The sequence below is a fragment of the Elephantulus edwardii genome, unplaced genomic scaffold (genome assembly GCF_000299155.1).
Source record: "Elephantulus edwardii isolate Elephantulus edwardi_28Jun2011 unplaced genomic scaffold, EleEdw1.0 scaffold00017, whole genome shotgun sequence".
NCBI classification, from domain to species: Eukaryota; Metazoa; Chordata; class Mammalia; order Macroscelidea; family Macroscelididae; genus Elephantulus; species Elephantulus edwardii.
The window spans coordinates 26,215,441-26,232,533 of NW_006399767.1; the positions used below are offsets into that span (position 1 = coordinate 26,215,441).

Consider the following 17,093-nt stretch of genomic DNA (forward strand, 5'->3'; position numbering starts at 1 on the left):
AATTTGTGTTTTCATAGTTGAATATTACTTATGGATAGAGTGAGACTGCCCATCTGCCAGCTGCTTGTACTGGAGCCTTACAGGTCCTGAAGGAGGTAAGGGACAGCAAAAAAGATAAAGAGCATACCTGAACCAATAGTTCACTCCACGCGCAATTTTTATTTAGAAATATGCCTCAGTAATGTGGCGGCAACCTGGGGACAGATAGTTCCTCCTCATTTCTTTTACTCTCTTTTCCAGACCAGGTTACTTGGGCCCTTGGGGCTAAGGCACATGGCTAAGATCTCAAGGATCAATATTACAGTCATCTCCCATAGTCTAGGGTATGAGGCTGGTGTGTAAGATGAACATGAACAGAGGTCCATCCAGGACTATTTCATGGTTAAAGCGCCTGGGTCCCTGTCACCAGCAGGGACCAGTGTCACCCACAGGCCAGCTGTGGCTAGGTCCTAGTGGGCATGAGAGGGCTAGCAGAGGCTAATTTTCTGGAGGTGTGTCCAGTTTCTCTTCCTGAGGGGTGACAGTTGAGGTGGGAGCTTCCTCTCCGCCATTGAGAGACTTCTGTTGGTCACTGCTGTTAGATGTGACGGTCTTAGTTCCCTGGGATCCCCAGCGGTTGAGGCGCCTTAGGGAGGAGTCTCGTCGGGCAAGCAGGGAGGGCTGGAAGCCAGTGAAGGAGCTGCTGGTGGTGGGACGCTTGTCTAGCACAGAGAGGAGACATATATGAGTAAAAAGATAGGTGAGTGTAGGAGATTGAGGGACCTGGCAAGCTGCATAGAACTTCCTGACCTTCTATCTCTGCAGGCCCTAGAGATCTGGAGGCATCTCTTTCTCCCTTCTTTTATCCTCCACCCTCCAAGGGAGAAGCTCTGAGTTCTATCCCTTCTCACCTCCAGGCTCAATTGGATGCATGAGACGGTTCATCTGGACGTTCCAATGTTTCACATTGGTGCTAGCCTGGCGCAACTTCTGCTGGGCAGCCTGTGAGGGCAGGACCAATGGGGAATGAGTCAGAACCACACTCCAGGATGTCTTGACCCTTTCAAGTTCACAGGCCCCTTAAAACCTGACAGACTGTATGTTCATATAGAGTTTAGTACATGAAGAGTTTGCATACAATTTTAGAAAACTTGTGGACCTCTATAGGGAGCGCTGGTGACGTAGTGGAAAGAAACTGCACTGCAAACCCCAAAGCACATGGTTCAAATACATCAGCTGCTCTGTGGGAGAAAGATGGGCAATCTCCTCCTGTGAGATTAAACTGCCTCTGAAAATCCGCCAGAGGGACAGCTATGAGTCAGTGCTGACTCAATGATACACAATAACAGCAGCAGCAACAATGGATCTCTAAAGAATCAATAACAATAGTTTCCATGGATTGAACTGTTAGTCTGTGTTAAGCATATATATATTATTTTGTCTAACTCCAAGAATAGAAGTTAACAATAAATGCAAAAGAGGTTAAGTTACTTGCCCAGACTAATGCCTTGAGCTCTAAACCACTACCCTATGTAAGTCTTCCAGGACCTAATGAAAGATCTCTGCTCCAGCGTGCACTCTGCACAGTTAGGATCCCCCAAAAATACACATCAATTGGGCTGGGACATAATTCTCAATGATGACAGTTATGTAATGATGCAACATTCTCCATAGGTGATCTAATGTGATCATCCAATCAGTTATAAGAGGATTAGGTTAGGGTACAACACCCTTACTCAGGCCACAGTCCTGATCCATGTAAGGAAAGTTTCCCACAAGTGTGGCCTCTATTACCTTTTTTTGTTGTTCTTTATTTTATTATCTTTGTGTGTGTAAAGTCAAATCAGATCTGACTGGTACTGGAGGAGATTGAACCTCCTTCTCCAGCAAAGCATCTGGTGGATTTGAACTCTATTACCTTTTATATTAAAAATATGAGAGAGAGAAATAAACAGAAGAGGAGAGACATCAGCATGACAAAACAGAGCTGAGAGCAGAGCATATCAATTGAGTTCAGGTCCCTGTGCTGAGAACCTCCTAGACCCAGGGGAAGATTGACACCTAAGAGATCTCCAAGGGACACAAAGACTGTCTCCCAGAGCCACCACAAAGAGAAAGCCTTCTCCTAGAGCCCCATAAACTATGAGAGAAATACATTTCTGTTTGTTAAAGACATTGCTTGTGTTATTTCTGTTAAAGCAGTACTAGAGAACTAAGACACAAGTCATTAGCAGTGGTTGAGGGAGGGGCCAGGGGAAAACTTTTCTACATATTACATATTTTTGTGTTTGCATTTTTACAATGATTATGTAAATAAACAAAGCAAATAATAAAAGAATATCAATAGAAATAAAATATTTTAAAAATTAACAACACTTCTTGGAGATACAGGCTCCATTCAACATTACAAATAATTTAGAGGTGACTTAAGGTACAAATGTGTAGATTGCATGTAAATACTAGGTCATTTTATACAAGGGACTTGAGTATGCATGGATTTTCATGTCCTTGGAAGTCCTGGACCAAATCCTTCATGGATATGCTAGGACAACTCTACAAAGATAGCAAAGTATGGGCTTAGAAAAGTAGGAAGAAAATGATACATTAATTAATAATAATAATGGTAACAAATAGTACCAACTAATAATGGTAACAAATAGCAAATATTGCTATCTCATGTGATATATTAAATATCTGGTCTAATATTCACAACATGCTATTGTTTGTTAGTCACTCTTCAGTTGATTGCAGTTACAGCAACCCCCAAAACCCTTCAGTGCAGAGTAGATCAATCTTTCAATTAGCAGTGGGGAACTCAATCCACTTCAGAAAGGTTAGGCCACTAGACCAAGGTCACACCGTCAGATGGTAGTAACCAAGGCAGCCAATCTCAAGTTACTGAGTTAAATCCCTTACTCCACCAGCCCCTTGTCCCATGCCAGGTCTCACCTCCACATCCTCATCTGCCCTCTGCCGGTTCTGTCGCACCTCTTCTAGCTGCAGCTGGGCTTGCTGCAGGGACCGGCTCTGCTGCGCCATCTCCTGTTGTAACTCTTGCTTCTCTTGCTGCGCCCGTTCTATGTAGCGTTCCTGCTCCTCCTTCAGCTGCAGCAGCTGCTTCAGTTTCTCTTCCTCCTCCTCCAGCAGTCTGTCAGGCATGCACTCAAATCATTTTCCATCGCTAAGGCACCTCGCAGTTGCTCAGCAAGAAGGAGGATGAAAGAGGGTTGAGGAAACCAGAAGAAACTCCTCAGGCTTACCTGGTCTGAGCAAGACGCACTGCCTCCTCATCCTGCCGAGCTTTCACCTCCAGTTGTAGGGCCTCTTGCAGCCTCTGCTGCATTTCTTCCAGCTCCTCAATGCGCTGCCGTTGCCGGGCAGCCTCCTCCTTTTTCAGCTCCATCTCAGCCTGCATGGAGGCCCGGGCCTGTACAAGATACAGAGGCAGGTCACAGGGAGAATGGGGTTGGGCAGAACTCAGCCAGACTATCTGAGGTGGTGATGTCTCTCCAAGTTGTTTTTCCCTATCTGACCTTTCCTGATGGCTTAGCTGGATCAGAAATGGTCAGTGAACAAATGCTATGTGAAGAAAAGAGCTCACATCATTCCACTCCAAGTACTTAATAATAATAATAATAATAATTATTATTATTATTATAACAACTAATTGTGGGGATTGTGCAGGACTGTGCACTCCTTCATTCTGTTGTATACTGGGGCAAGCTGAGTTGAAAGCGACAATTACAGGAACAACATAACAACTAAAAGGTACTGAACATCTTATAGATGTTTCCTCATTTAATTCCAAATCCCACTGGCATGGTGTCTATAACATGATGACCTGTTAAGCAAAAAGTTGGCAGCTAGAGTCCACCAACTGCTCAGTGAGGAAAACAATGGACAGAACAGTCTCCTCCTGAAAAGATTTACAGCCTAGGAAACACAACAGAGGGTCCAGGGATCACCATGAGCCAGAATTGACTCAAGGCAATGAGTTTGGTTTTTTGGGGTATATATACCTCCACGAGAAGGAGCTCTGGTGACTTAGTGTGATCTGTGTTGGGCTGCTAACCAAAAAATCAGTAGTTAGAATCCATCAGTCACGCTAGAAAGATTTATATCATTTCAGAAACACAATGGAGGGTTACCATGAGTTGACTCAATTGGATGGTGATGAGTTGGGAGAGGGGGTAAAATGTGAAACAATGAATGAATGGAGATCTAAATTTTCTATAAACTTTTGTTAAAATGACAATTAAAAAAATTTATTTTTTAAAAAAGGATTTTTCCTAATTGCCCGTTATTTCAGAAGTGGATAGCCAATCCTGCCATTGTTAGGAGATGCTAGTTCTTGGAAAAGGAAATACTTGGAAAGGGAAAGACTCAGTGAATGAGAAGAACACCCACAGTGAGGTAAATTGACATAGTATTGTAACAGTTAAGCACAGTGAGGATGGTACAAAATCTGGTGAAGTTTCAATCTTTTTGTACACAGGGTTGCTATGAAATGGAGTAAATGCGATGGCACCTACCAACAGTAACTATGAAGCAGCCCTGTGGCAGAGGTTAAGAATTTGGCTGCTAGCTAAAAGGTCAGCGGTTTGGACAAATCAGCTGTTCTTTGAAAGGAAGATTAGGCAGCCTGCTTCCTTATTGATGTATAGTCTTAGAAACTATGGGCAGTATTACTCTGTCCTATGAGGTCACTTTGAGTTGGAATAGCCTTGATGGCAGTGGATGTGATTTGGGTTGTTATGAACAAAGTACTATTGGTTAGATACTATTAGATAGATTACCCACAAGGCTCCTAAGAGGCAGAGCCTGGATTGTAGCTACATATATCCCTAACTCCAGATCCAAATCGGGTAAAATGTAAACCTAAATTCCCAGGTCACCTTTGCAACCTGCATTCTCCAAATTGGTTTCACTGTAAATTTAACTCAAATCTAGTCCAATCCGGTTTAGCCTTGGTCCAAAACAATCCCTAAGTGGTCTTTTGGGTCTCCTTGTGCCCAAACCCCTGAGGCAGGGTCTCAGAACTGGGTACATACTATACAAATTAGTAATGTCACTTCAGGCCCTGACCTCAAGCATTTGTCAGCCTGGTTCCTCGGCTTCCCTCAGCTTCTCCAGCACACACATTCAGCCCATAGCATTCATCTTTTAAAACCAAGGTCTCACCTGCAGACACACCTCTCCACACACAGGCCCCGCCCCACGACCCCGCCCCTCATGGGCTTGAGCCCTCAGGCCACGCCCATCACCAGCCCACGGGCTCCACCCCCGTTGCTGGTCCCACCTGCTCCGCTTCGCGCAGCTGCCCCTCGAGCGCTTGCTGCAGCTCCCGATGCTGGCTGCGGCGCCGCTCCTCTTCTGCCAGCAGCAAGCGCTCCGCTTGCCGCTGCGCCTCCTGCAGCAGCTCCAGTTCCTGCAGCTTCCGCTCCTTTTCCTCCTGGAGCTGCTGCAATCGCAGCAGCTCCTCCTCCTTGGCTGCTCGGCGCCGCTCGCGCTGCTCCCTCTTTTCTCGCCGTTTCTGCTTCAAGTCCTTGTGCAGCGATGTCTTCCCCTCGGCCTGCAGTCGGATAGCCGTCTGGATGGCTGCAAGAGAAATCGAGAAGAGGGTCATCACCAAGAAAGAATTTGGGTCCAGCCTCTCTCGGGGCTTTTCAGAGGTGAGGCCCAGTAGTTGGCAGCTCGCAACTCGCACTCACCAGCTGTCCACTCTTGGCGTTGACGCGTGTCCGAAGCGCTCATCTCGTAGGTGCGGGAGGCCGTCTTCACACAAAACATGCAGCGCTTCCCATCGCGGTCTGGCAGGACCTGGGAGGGACAGCCGAGTTGACTTTAGTAGAGTCCACCTACCCCTAGGACTGTTCAGCTCAAGCCCTATCCCTCTGGCTGACTGTTTTCCCCAAGCACCTGTCCCATTCTGCCTAGAACCTGTGCACATTTAGTTAAGTATCTCTCTACAGGATGTAGCATTTAATAACCACTTGATTCGTATCATTGTTGGCTTAACCAATATGCAAGTAACACAGCCTTGTGTGTGTTTATTTACTAATCTACCTGAACAATTTCACATGTTTTCAGAGATTCAGCTTCTAGGTATGGGTGGCCTCTGTGTCTGTTCCAGCCTCCTAGCACTTTCTTGCAGCCTTTTTTCCAATTTATAATCCCTGAGTGGGTATCAGGTGGGGAGAATACCCAATAAACAAGGTAAACACAGACTTGTTTGTGTTTATTTGCTAGTTTGATTATTCCCAACAGATTAGTAATTAAGCACCAGTACTTCGATGCTTACCTTGTTTGCTAGGTAATCCAACTTGAGTAGTGTTTAGAGCATGTTTAAGCACTTCAGTGAAAGCATCCTCCAGTTGACAGGGTCCTCACTTCTCAAGAACATAAATTGTCACATAGCCATGACAGTTGAGGAAGTCGTCTATTCATTCGTGTTAAAGATATTTTGAGGGTGTCTGCTACTGAATGCTACACGTTGTTCCAAGCTTTTGGAGTATGGAAGCCTCTCCAACAGACCAAATTTCTACCTTCATAAGCTTATATACCAGTGGAAAATAATGGTGTTGAGTGCTATTGAATAAGACTATTTCAATTCACATAGGCTCCCTATGTGAAAGAGTAAAATGGCCCCAGAGGAAGGGGTTTTTTACTATCTTCTATGCAGAAGTTTATCACATCTTTTCCCCGTAGCACTGCTGGGAGAGTTCAAAGTACTCATCTTTCAGATTGCAGCTGAGCATGTAATCATTTGCACCAACAGAACTACCATGTATTAAGCTTATGTTCTAGAATCTGTATTAGTACTTGTTATGGGATTTTTTTTCTCCGCAACCCCCCCCCCACACACACACACACCCCTGTCCAATAAACTTCCCAGGCAGGCATTATTAGATCCACTGAGAAAGTAACAGACTCACTAAGAGATCCAGGATCTTGCCCAAGTTACATTGGCTGTTAGTGGAGGAGCTGGAATTTCTGCCTAGATGTGTGCTTTTCCACACTGACACCTGTTTCCTTCTGTGACACAAATGGACAGAACAAAGGGAGGAAAAGAGAAGGGATGAGGGAGATGCAGAGACATAACAGGGAGATGTGAAGTTGTCAAAAGGAATGGAATTTGAGGAAAGGAAAAAGGCCTTTAAGGACGATTTCAAGAAAATATTGATATGGGCTTTGTGACTTAAGTCACCTACTCTAAAATGTGTAGCAAAATCCACAACATTAACCTGTACTTGGCGGTTTTAGTTTTTTTAAGAAGTGCTGACATGGGTGAGAAGGACTTTGAGGCACCCACAAGTATTTGGTTTATACGCATCCAAGTAAAAATTTATGTCACTGTGGCTTTTCTCCATCAGCCCTCCCCCTTGGCCACTTTTCTTCACACCATCCTAGAGACCCACTGGGCCCTGGGATGTCTGCCACCTTGCCACTTGTCCCCCTCACCTCTACACAGCAGTGCTGGTCTAGCAAAATTGTGCTCTTTTTCTCCTTGCACTCTTCACTTCCAAAGTAGCAGAGGCAGCTGGGCTGCAGCTGGAACCAGCGTTCTGCCCAGTTCCTCCTCAGGTGCCCTCGCTTCCACAGGTAACCCTGCCAAAGCAAAGCAAAGTCAGCGGCTGCACAAGCCCACATTTCCCCATCCATAGGATCCTTCCCTGATTCTCAGCGTGGTCTGACCTGCTTCAAGACATCCTGGATGAGCTCCTGGTAGACCTCATGGATGGCCATGCTGAGGGTGTCCCGCCCCACGCCCCGTAGGCAACGAGCTGAGTTGAAGAGCTCCAGGAACTGCCAGACGGTGAGCCCCCCGGTGGTCTGGGCTGCCTGGGCTTCCTGGGCCAGCAGCTCCTCCAGTTCACCTAAGCCCACCTCCAAGCTCATGCTGCTGAGCACCTTCTTGAGCAGGTATTCCACCTGGAGGGGGGGAGGAAACTTCAGGTGGTCACAGCAGGCAGTGCTGCCAGAACCAACAGGAGGGATGTGCCTACCCAGCTCCCAGGACAAATGAGATCAAGGCCTAGGTTTGGGGGCCGGTGGACAAGATGCTGGTGGAAACGAGTAGACATCTAAGAGGGGATTCGGGAGTTCCAACCCTAACTTGGACATTCTCTTTCAAATCCCCAACTTCTAATCCATACCTTGAAGCCTTAAATTAAGACCAGGGTTCATGGCAGGAGCTGAGGACTTGGGGGAGAGAGAGGCAGAGATAATGAATCAAAAAAAATCTCAGACTGGAAAGACCGTCTCATCCAATACCCTCACTTTTCACTTCACAGATAACAGAACCAAGGCTCAAAGTGAGAGGTAACTTGCTCTAAGTAACACCAGTGAGTTGATGGCAGCCAAAACTCAGGTTCAGATCCCCTGGGCCCCATTCAGGTCCCATTTCTCAATCCTAATCTTTAACCCTGGAGACCCTTCTCTTGGTGGTGGAGGTGGTGGTGGGCAAGGAGACTAGAGGCAGAGGTAAGCGGGCAGAGACAGGAAATGTGTTTCAGAGGAACAGGAAGTGGTGGTTGGGGTACATCCTGCTATAGTTCTTTCACATTGCATGTTGATCACAGCAAGCAAGCAGCCTTCTGACCTCTGAGAGACTGCCTCTGAGAGACTGACGGGTCTGATGAGGACAGCCAGACAGGTGTCTGAAGATGGACACATGTTGTTTTTCTACCCCAGCAGCTCTTATACCCTCTTTCCAGAACTTTCATGCTGGGGTCTCTTAGGTCTTAGCTAGGGGTGGAGTAACGGTGGGATCACCAGTTAAGAGATCTGGTGCCTCCCCTCCCACTCACCACGAACAGAATCAAGGGCACAAATTTGAACACAGTCAGATTTGCTAGACTCCTTGTAAACTCAGAGGCCTCCGCTCTGGTATTCCTTGCTGTAAAGACTTACATTCACCCTGGTACCTCTGTAGCTATAAAGAGGACTGACAAGTCAGGAGAAGGCAGAACAAGCAGAAGAGAAGGGAACTGGTGGATGGGGGAAAAGGGTACACTTAACTCCGGTTTCACACATGTGTTGATAAGGTCAGGAATGGATTTTAGGCCTTTTCTCCTATGCTGCCCTAGTGGAAACAAATACTTGCCCTCCTGGGCCCCTGAACTGAGTCTGCCCTGGCTCTCCCCTATGTTGCAGCAAACAGGAAGGGAAAGATCTGGAACCTGGGTTGCTCTCCTGGAGTCATTGGAAGGATGGGCCTACCAGGTCTCCCTTTCTCTCATTAAAACTCCCTTCTTATATTGCTACTGTGCCCCAAACCCCACCATTTGATGCCAAATGTTCTCATTTTATAATACCCAATGGAACAGTCATTTGCCATTGGGCAAAAACAATTGGCAGCTCACAACAGAAGTGTGATTTTGGTTATCCTGGAAGAAGGCACATGTGCTCTGACGTGGATGGTTACATGTATCCTGGGAACAGCTGGCCATGAGAAAGTACAGAAAGCAGTTATAGAAAGAAAAAAAAAAAGAAAGCAGCTATCGCCTCCTTCATGGTTTTGCTGAAGCCTAGCGCCAAGTGACGAGTGACACAGTCTCTCTAGTTACTGTTACCCTCACCTCATCAGGAACCATGATCGGAGGGTACTTGTCCTCAGACAGGAAGTTGAAGAGACACCAGAGGCGGAAGGCATCTTGATTGGAGAGCAAGCTGTTCCCGTTGCTATCCAACCGATAGTTCTTCTTGGCCGTCAGGGTCCAGCAGAGCTCATGAAAGTGCTCTTTAACGAAAGCTCCCTCCTCCACCTGCCACCAGGCCGGCAAGTCAGCCAAGATGACAGTCAAGCTGGCCACCACATCCCTGCTCCCTCACCACACTGGATTCCTGCCTGGTTCTTTGGGACTATTTTGGTTTAATTGCCTGCTCTTCACTCTGCCAAATCAGGGTTCTAAATGCAGAAATCCCTTAGCTGATTACCAAGCCACTAGCTGGTTCTAGCCTCCCCCTCCCTCCTGTGCCCTGACAACAGAGAAACTCTAACTCCCTCAACCCAGGAGAAAAGGGAGGGGAAGCCCAGGAGGAAGTAAGCGGACAGAGGAATCTGTGACAGTAACAACTGGGAGGAGCAGAGAAGATGAGGCTGGGGTGGGGGTAGGGTGCTGGGGTGGGGGTAGGGCGCTGGGGAGTCCTTTGTGAAGGTAACAGCTGGAAACTGGAGGTGGGCCTTGGCAGGGATAGAGTGGAAGGTTGTGGGAAGGGTGAAGGCTAGAATGCAGATGAAGGAGATTGAAGTGAGTTGAGGGGGCCAAGCCAGGTGCAAAGAGGCAGGTGACTGAGATGTGAAGGATAGATATAGGGGAGCAGGAAGGGAGAAGGCTTATTAGAGGGGAGGGGAGGAGTTGAAGTGGAAATCTATTTGGGGGAAGTGGGAAAACATAGACGCTGTCCCTTCTGACCTTCTCTGGCCCCCACCTCCTGCCACAGCTGGACCTTACCTTGTCTAGGATGTATTTGTTGAGGTAGGGCATATAGCCCTGGCTGGACACAGGACCATCGTCATCATCTCGGAAGTGCTCCTCCAGGGCCACAGGGTCGTGGGGAATGTGCAGGACCGTGTAGAGGTTATGGGACAGCACCTGAGGCAGAGTGGCGATTTGCTTTCCTGAATCTTAACAAAAACCAGGCCAAAGAACCATTTCTTAACCCCAAGCTTGTCATCCCTCCTCCCCCACATCCTGACTAAAGTCTCTACACACATTGTTTGATAATAACTAAAATTTATAGTTTCACTATGTTCCTAAGCACTGTACTAAATAAATACTTTACATAGAATTAACTTAATCCTCATAACTAATTATGGCCCCATGTTCCAGATGGAAAAAAAAAACCCTTAAGGCCTAAGATGTTTAGTAACTCAGCTAACATCATAGAGCTGGCAAACCTGGGATTCAAACTCAGGCAGTCAAGTTCTTGACTAATGCATTAAAGAACAGTGTCCACTTTCCAGAGACAAAAGACCGAGGCTTAAGAAGTTCAGTGTTTTGCCTAAGGATCTAGAATGAGTAAGAACTTGAAATCAAATCTTGTTCTGTCCAGTGCTTGCCAGGATGCTTGACTATTCACACCGAATAAAGGCAGAAAACGACTTGCCAAGTGCTCTAAAAGGGTTTTCTTTTTTTCATAAAAGGGTTTTCAACGGCTTCTTTTTCAGAAATAGATCACCATGCCTGCTTTTCTAGGATTTCTAACAACTTTTGCTCTCTGAAACAGACTGAACAGGCAGTCAAGATTCATTGATATAACTGATGACTGGAATGCAAAAGTTAAGAACAAGGAAGAAAGACTGTAGTTGGAAATTATGGACGTAGTGACAGAAATGAGCCTGGAGATTGAATAATCAAATTTTGTACAATCAATCATTTATTCATTCCAAATAATTTTTTTAAATACAAATGGTGACTATACCCATGGATCTCATCTGATGGACTATACAGGAATCATATTGACTACATCTATGTAAAGAATCATTGGAGAAACTCAGTATCAGCAGTCCAAACCATGCCAGTAGTTAGCTGAGGAACAGACTATCGACTACTCTTGTGCAAGCTGAAAGTGAAGAAGATTAAGTCCACAAGAACCAAAATATGACATTGGGTCTATCCCATCTGATCTTTTTTTAGTTTAAATATTGTTAGTTTACTCCAAAAGAGAGACAGAGAGATTCCACATTCAGTGCATGGGCAGCTTCATGTGAAGCCATTTCAGTAGTGATTTATTTCAGTCTACATAGTTCACAAGAATGTCACCATTTCGAGATAAGAAATAATTCTTGTCAACTAGAACTTACTTTGGTGCCTTCATATCCTGAGAGAAGAACTTTGCCTCTAGCTTTTACATTAACTGGTTGAATTTTTCCACCCTTTCTTTTAGATCCAGATCCAACAGCTACTATTGTTGCTTGTAACGCTTTACCTTGAGATATTTTTTTTTCTGGAAACATATGGCTCCTTTGGTTACAGTTTCAGCTGTATTCCTTCCCACAAATACTTGGTCAAAGAAGGAAAGACATTTTTAAAGGCCTGTCCTGCCATGACTTTGGCACCTCACTCTAGCTTGCTGGCCCTTAAGACACGTGAACGTCCACCACCTGAATGTAAAAGCACTTCAGGAATAGAATGGAAGCATCGAACACTAATAACTGAAGACTAGATGAGCTGTTGAATGTGATCAAGGATATCAAAGCAAAAAGTCATTACAAAGATAAGGAAAAAGAAAAGACCAAAATGGAGGCCAGGAGAAACTCTGGAAATTACACTAAAACATTAAAAAGTCAAAACAAAAGGAAGAAATGATGAAGTAAAAGAGATTACAAAAGACAAAACAAAAGGAAGAAGTGATGAAGTAAGAAAAGGTTTCAAAAGGTAGCTTGAAAAGACAAAGCAAAGTATTATAACAAAATGTGCAAAAAAGTGGAGTTAAAAAGTAAAAAGGTTAGAACTCACTTGGCATTTCTCAAACTGAAAGAACTGAAGAATAGATTCAAACCTCAACTTGTAATACTGAAAATGGCTATGGGCAAATCTTGAATAATCCAGAAAGCATCAAAAGAAGATATTGTGTATTCCTTTGAAGGAATACATGGAGTCACTGCACCAAAAAGAATTGGCTAAGACAGAACTATTTTAGGAAGTAGCATATGATCAAAAACTAATATCTAAAGAGGAAAGGGGAGGAGACAGGGAGATTGAAGGTGGAGAGGAGGAAATCACACGGTCACAGAGTTTGGTGGGTGGAGAGAGGAGGTGAAAAAACCCCAACATTGTACATGAATGAAACACAATGTAAATAAATTATTCTATGTATGTTGTTAATGTGCCATAGGGTCGCCTGCCACTCATAGTGACCCTATGTACAATAGCTCCGAACCTTGACCTATCCTGAGCCAGTCTCAGTGACTCCAACATACCTACCCCTGTTACCCCAGTTACTGTGCCAATCCATCTCATTCAGTCTTCCTCTCCTGCACTGTCACGCCACCCTTCCAATCATAATGTCCTCCTCCAAGGACTGAGCTCTCCTGGCCATGTACCCAAGACACAGCTTCAAAGAAAACAAAGCAATAATTTTTTTTAAAAGAACCAAGAATAATAAGGATATTCAAACTGCACTGAAGGCATCAGAAAAAAAAAAATAAGGCCCCAGGAATTAATGGAATAACAATTGGTACATTCCAACAAACAGATGTAGTCCAGAATGTGCTCACCAGGCTGGGCCAAGAAATTCGGAAGACAGTTACCCAGCCAACTGACTGGAAGAGATCCATATTTATTTCCATCCCCTCAAAAGGTGACTCAACAGAATATGGAAATTATTGAACAATATAATTAATATAATATGCAAGCAAAATTTTGCTAAAGATAATTTTTAAATGTACACACAGAACACTGACAGAAATTTAAGCTGGATTTAGGAGACACCATGGCACCAGAGATATCACTGCTGAAGTCAAATGAATCCTAGCTGAAAGCAGAGAATACCAGAAGAATATCTACTTGTGTTTTATTGACTATGCAAAGGCATTTGAAATGTGGGTCACAACAAATTATGGCTATATTGAGAAGAATGGGAGTCCCAGAAGACTTAATTCTCTTCATGCCTAAACCAAGAAGCTATCATGCGAACAGATCAAAGAATACTGTGCGGTTTAAAATTAAGACAGGTGTATGTCAGGGCTGTATTCTTTCTTCATGCTTATTTAATATCTATCTGAATAAATCATTCAAGAAGTTAGACTTTAAAGGGGAAAAAAACCACATGGCATCAGAATCATAAGAAGTTTCATTAACAACCTTGCTCATCGAAAGTGAGGACTTTAAAAGCTTTTTGTAGAAGGTCAAAGACTATAAAGCTTTCAATATCAAGAAAATAAAAATTTTCACTGCTAAACCAACAGGTAACATCAGATGGAGAAAAGATTTAACTTGGCAATGATTTCATCTTGCTTGGGTTCACAATTAACACTCTTGCCACTGTGGTGGTTGTTACTGTGTACCGTTGAGTCAGAACTGATCCATAACTGACCCTCTGGCAGGTTTTCAGAGGCAGTACATCGTAGTACATCGCATGGGACCAGATTGACCATCCTTCTCCTGAGGAGTAGCTGGTGGCCTCGAACTACATGCTTTCAGGATTGCAGCGCAGCTTCTTGCAACTAGGCTACCAGAGCTCCCTCCCTTGATACTATCAATCGAGAAATCAAAAGATGAGTCACATCAGGAAAATCTACTCTTAGGTATCTCTCCAGAGTACGAAAGGGCACTGATGTAAGTTTAGAGTCCAAGGTACACCTGATCCAAGCCGTTGTCTTGATAGGACTGAAAGTTGGACAATGAATAAGGATGACAGAAGAATCGGTACCTTTGAGTTGTGGTGTTGGAGAAGAGTATGGAATATCCCATAGACTGCCAGGAGAACAAAATAGGTCTGCCTTGGAGAAAGTGCAACAAGGGTGCTCTTTGGAGGCAAGAATGGTAAAACTTTGACTCACATACTTTAAGCATGTTGTCAGGAAGGGCCAGACCTTGGTGAAGAACAGCATGCTTGGAAAGGTGGAAGGTTAGCATAAGAGAAGAAACCCTCAGCAAGGATTGACACATTGACTCAATTGACATTGACAATGGGCTCAAGTATGTCAAAGATGGTGAGACTGGCACAGGATACGGCAGTGTTCTGATTCCTTGTTCACAGAGTTACTGTGAGGTGCACTAGGCTCCAGGTAAACAATAGTAACTTGACTTTAGCAGGTGCTAGAATTGACAGTTTGCACCAATCAGGGACTCTGCCTTAGGGCAGAAATTTATCCTTGTTCCCATCAAAGACTCAGTGCAGAGGCAGCAATGTGCTTAGCGTTCAGGTGTGTCAGCTACAGGAAGGGCATACATGGTTCTAGTCACTACACTCCAAGAAAGATAGGTGGAGATGGCTCAGGCTCATAAAAAGTAGTCTGTGGGGGGCGGGGGGAGAGGGACAGGGAGATTGCATACCAATGAAGGAATTTTTTCTTTTCAAAGAGAAGAGCAAACTGGAGGGGAGGGGTGGGCAGGGAGAAAAGTGCAACAATGAATGAATGGAAATCCAAAATCTCTGTAAATGTTCATTAAAATTAATAAAATAAAATTTTTTAAAAAGTAGTCTGTGAGATGGAGTGAGTGGCTATGACAATATGGAGAGGATGCCCTGGTTTCTTCAACACCCCAAGCTACTGGAAGAAAGTGGTTGAAGTTGGAATAAGGAGATTAGGTAAAAAAGAAAATTGCCCTGCAGTATTTCTGCTATGGCACTTATCACAGATGTCTTAAGTGACTAAAAAGTTATCATTGTGTACTTTAAGAACTGTGGTAAGAAGAGTCTGCAAGGGGTTGTGTTGCTTACCCAAAGACCGTGATCCCAGTGGTTCCAGGGCATCAGCAACACCAAGGGAGAAAGATATGCGATTTACAGGTCCAGGAACCCCATGAAACTTCAGCTATAAGTTGATTCCAACGCCACAGCAAATAGTTTACTTTAAAAGAGTCTTGGTGGTGCAGTGTTTTAAGTATTGACCACCTAAAGGTAAGTGATTTGAACCCACCCGACTCTCTCTGCAGGAGAAGGCTGTGGGTGGCAGTCTGGTTCTGTAGTTATTTTCAGTCTTAGAAACTCTAAAGGCCAGTTCTACTGTGTCCTACAGGGTCATTATGAGTCAGTATTGACTCAACAGTAACGGCTTGTTTTTTCCAAAATTGTACACTTTCATTATGTGCCAACCTCTACATGAAGTCCTTTTTATATCCCATTTCTAGGCCTCACAATGACTCTGACACATAGATATTAGTATCCCTGGTGTGGTTTTTTTTTTTTTAGATAAAGATACAAGGACAATTAGAGAATTTACAAGAAAATGGCAGAACTGAAGCTGGAACTAAAGGGATCTCCCTGGTTAAAATACTGACCCAACCTCTCTCCTCAGTTAGATTGTGAATTTGAGACAACGTTTCTGCTCCGCATCATGTCTAACTGCATTTAGACCTTCTCTTACACACCCAGAGGAGCCCATAATGCTGTATTTGGCTGTGTTGTCCACAGTGAGTTGCACAGCTAACCCAAAAGTTGCACCTCTCAGATAGTTTGAATCTAGCAGTTCTGAGCTAAAAAGTAGCTCCAAGGTCTCTTTCCATTTTGATTTACAGCTGTGGAAAATCAATAGAGGTTTGCCTAATTAACATGCCTCTGGAAACTCTATGAACTTTAATAAATGTTGATAGTTGTAGAGGGGCTTCAGGACTTTTCTTCATAGTGTCGCTATGAGTCATGCTTGACTCAAAGGCAATCAACAATAACAACACTACTATTAATTAGTACTACCCACCTAAACTTCAAATTAGCAACATGAAAATCATTCCCCAACACAATGAACTGATAGACAGGTGTTATATCTCTAACAGCAAACCATAAAGACAATCAGGCATACAAATATTATGGTGCAGGATAGCCTTCCCTGGCCCCACCTGAGGCCTGTGGCAGTGTGGCAGGATGGAGTCTCAGATGAGGGTATAGACGGTGGCTCAGATGGATCTTCAGAGCTGGCGCTTGGCACCACCTTCTATCCTGTTGCTGGAGGTCTCAAAGCTGGAGGAAGGTGACTCTAATGATTGATGATCAGATGAGTTATTGGATGACATCAAAGATACCATCCATGAAGACAGAAAAGAGTCATTACAAAGACAGGGGAGGACATTTGGGCTGTTTCCATGTTCTTGTGATGGTGAATAATTCCAAGTGGTGGAATAGCTGGGTCAAATGGAACTTCTTTTTTTTTTTAATTTAAATTTATTATTAATTTCTGTACAAATTTACAGAGACTTTGAATTTCCATTCATTCATTGTTGCACTTTTCTCTCCTCCCAATCCTCCCCCATAGTACACTACCCTTCTTGAAAAGTAAAAGAAAAATTCTTTCATTGTTTTACAAACCCTCCCCCAGGTCCACTCTACCATGTAGCCTTCACTCTAGACTCCTGTCATGACAAAAATTCCTAATCACATATCCCTTTTAAACAGTTTTCTCCCTCATCTGTTTCAATGCAGTATACGTTATTGAACCCATCTTTCTC

At 44.2% G+C, this 17,093-nt stretch overlaps 1 protein-coding gene across 1 annotated transcript in view; it reads right to left on the reverse strand.

Annotated features, from left to right (window-relative positions):
* Positions 1 to 407: 407 nt before the first annotated feature.
* Positions 408 to 17,093, reverse strand: part of DEF6 (differentially expressed in FDCP 6 homolog (mouse)) — a 34,551-nt gene continuing 17,865 nt past the window's right edge. The window contains exons 2-11 of the mRNA XM_006882053.1: positions 10,437 to 10,577; positions 9,561 to 9,746; positions 7,675 to 7,911; positions 7,441 to 7,587; positions 5,691 to 5,799; positions 5,279 to 5,577; positions 3,240 to 3,406; positions 2,929 to 3,127; positions 891 to 981; positions 408 to 701 (exon numbers count right to left, since the gene is read on the reverse strand). Of these exons, the coding sequence (XP_006882115.1) occupies positions 478 to 701; positions 891 to 981; positions 2,929 to 3,127; positions 3,240 to 3,406; positions 5,279 to 5,577; positions 5,691 to 5,799; positions 7,441 to 7,587; positions 7,675 to 7,911; positions 9,561 to 9,746; positions 10,437 to 10,577 (1,800 nt within the window). The 3' untranslated portion in view covers positions 408 to 477. The remainder of the gene's footprint in view (positions 702 to 890; positions 982 to 2,928; positions 3,128 to 3,239; positions 3,407 to 5,278; positions 5,578 to 5,690; positions 5,800 to 7,440; positions 7,588 to 7,674; positions 7,912 to 9,560; positions 9,747 to 10,436; positions 10,578 to 17,093) is intronic.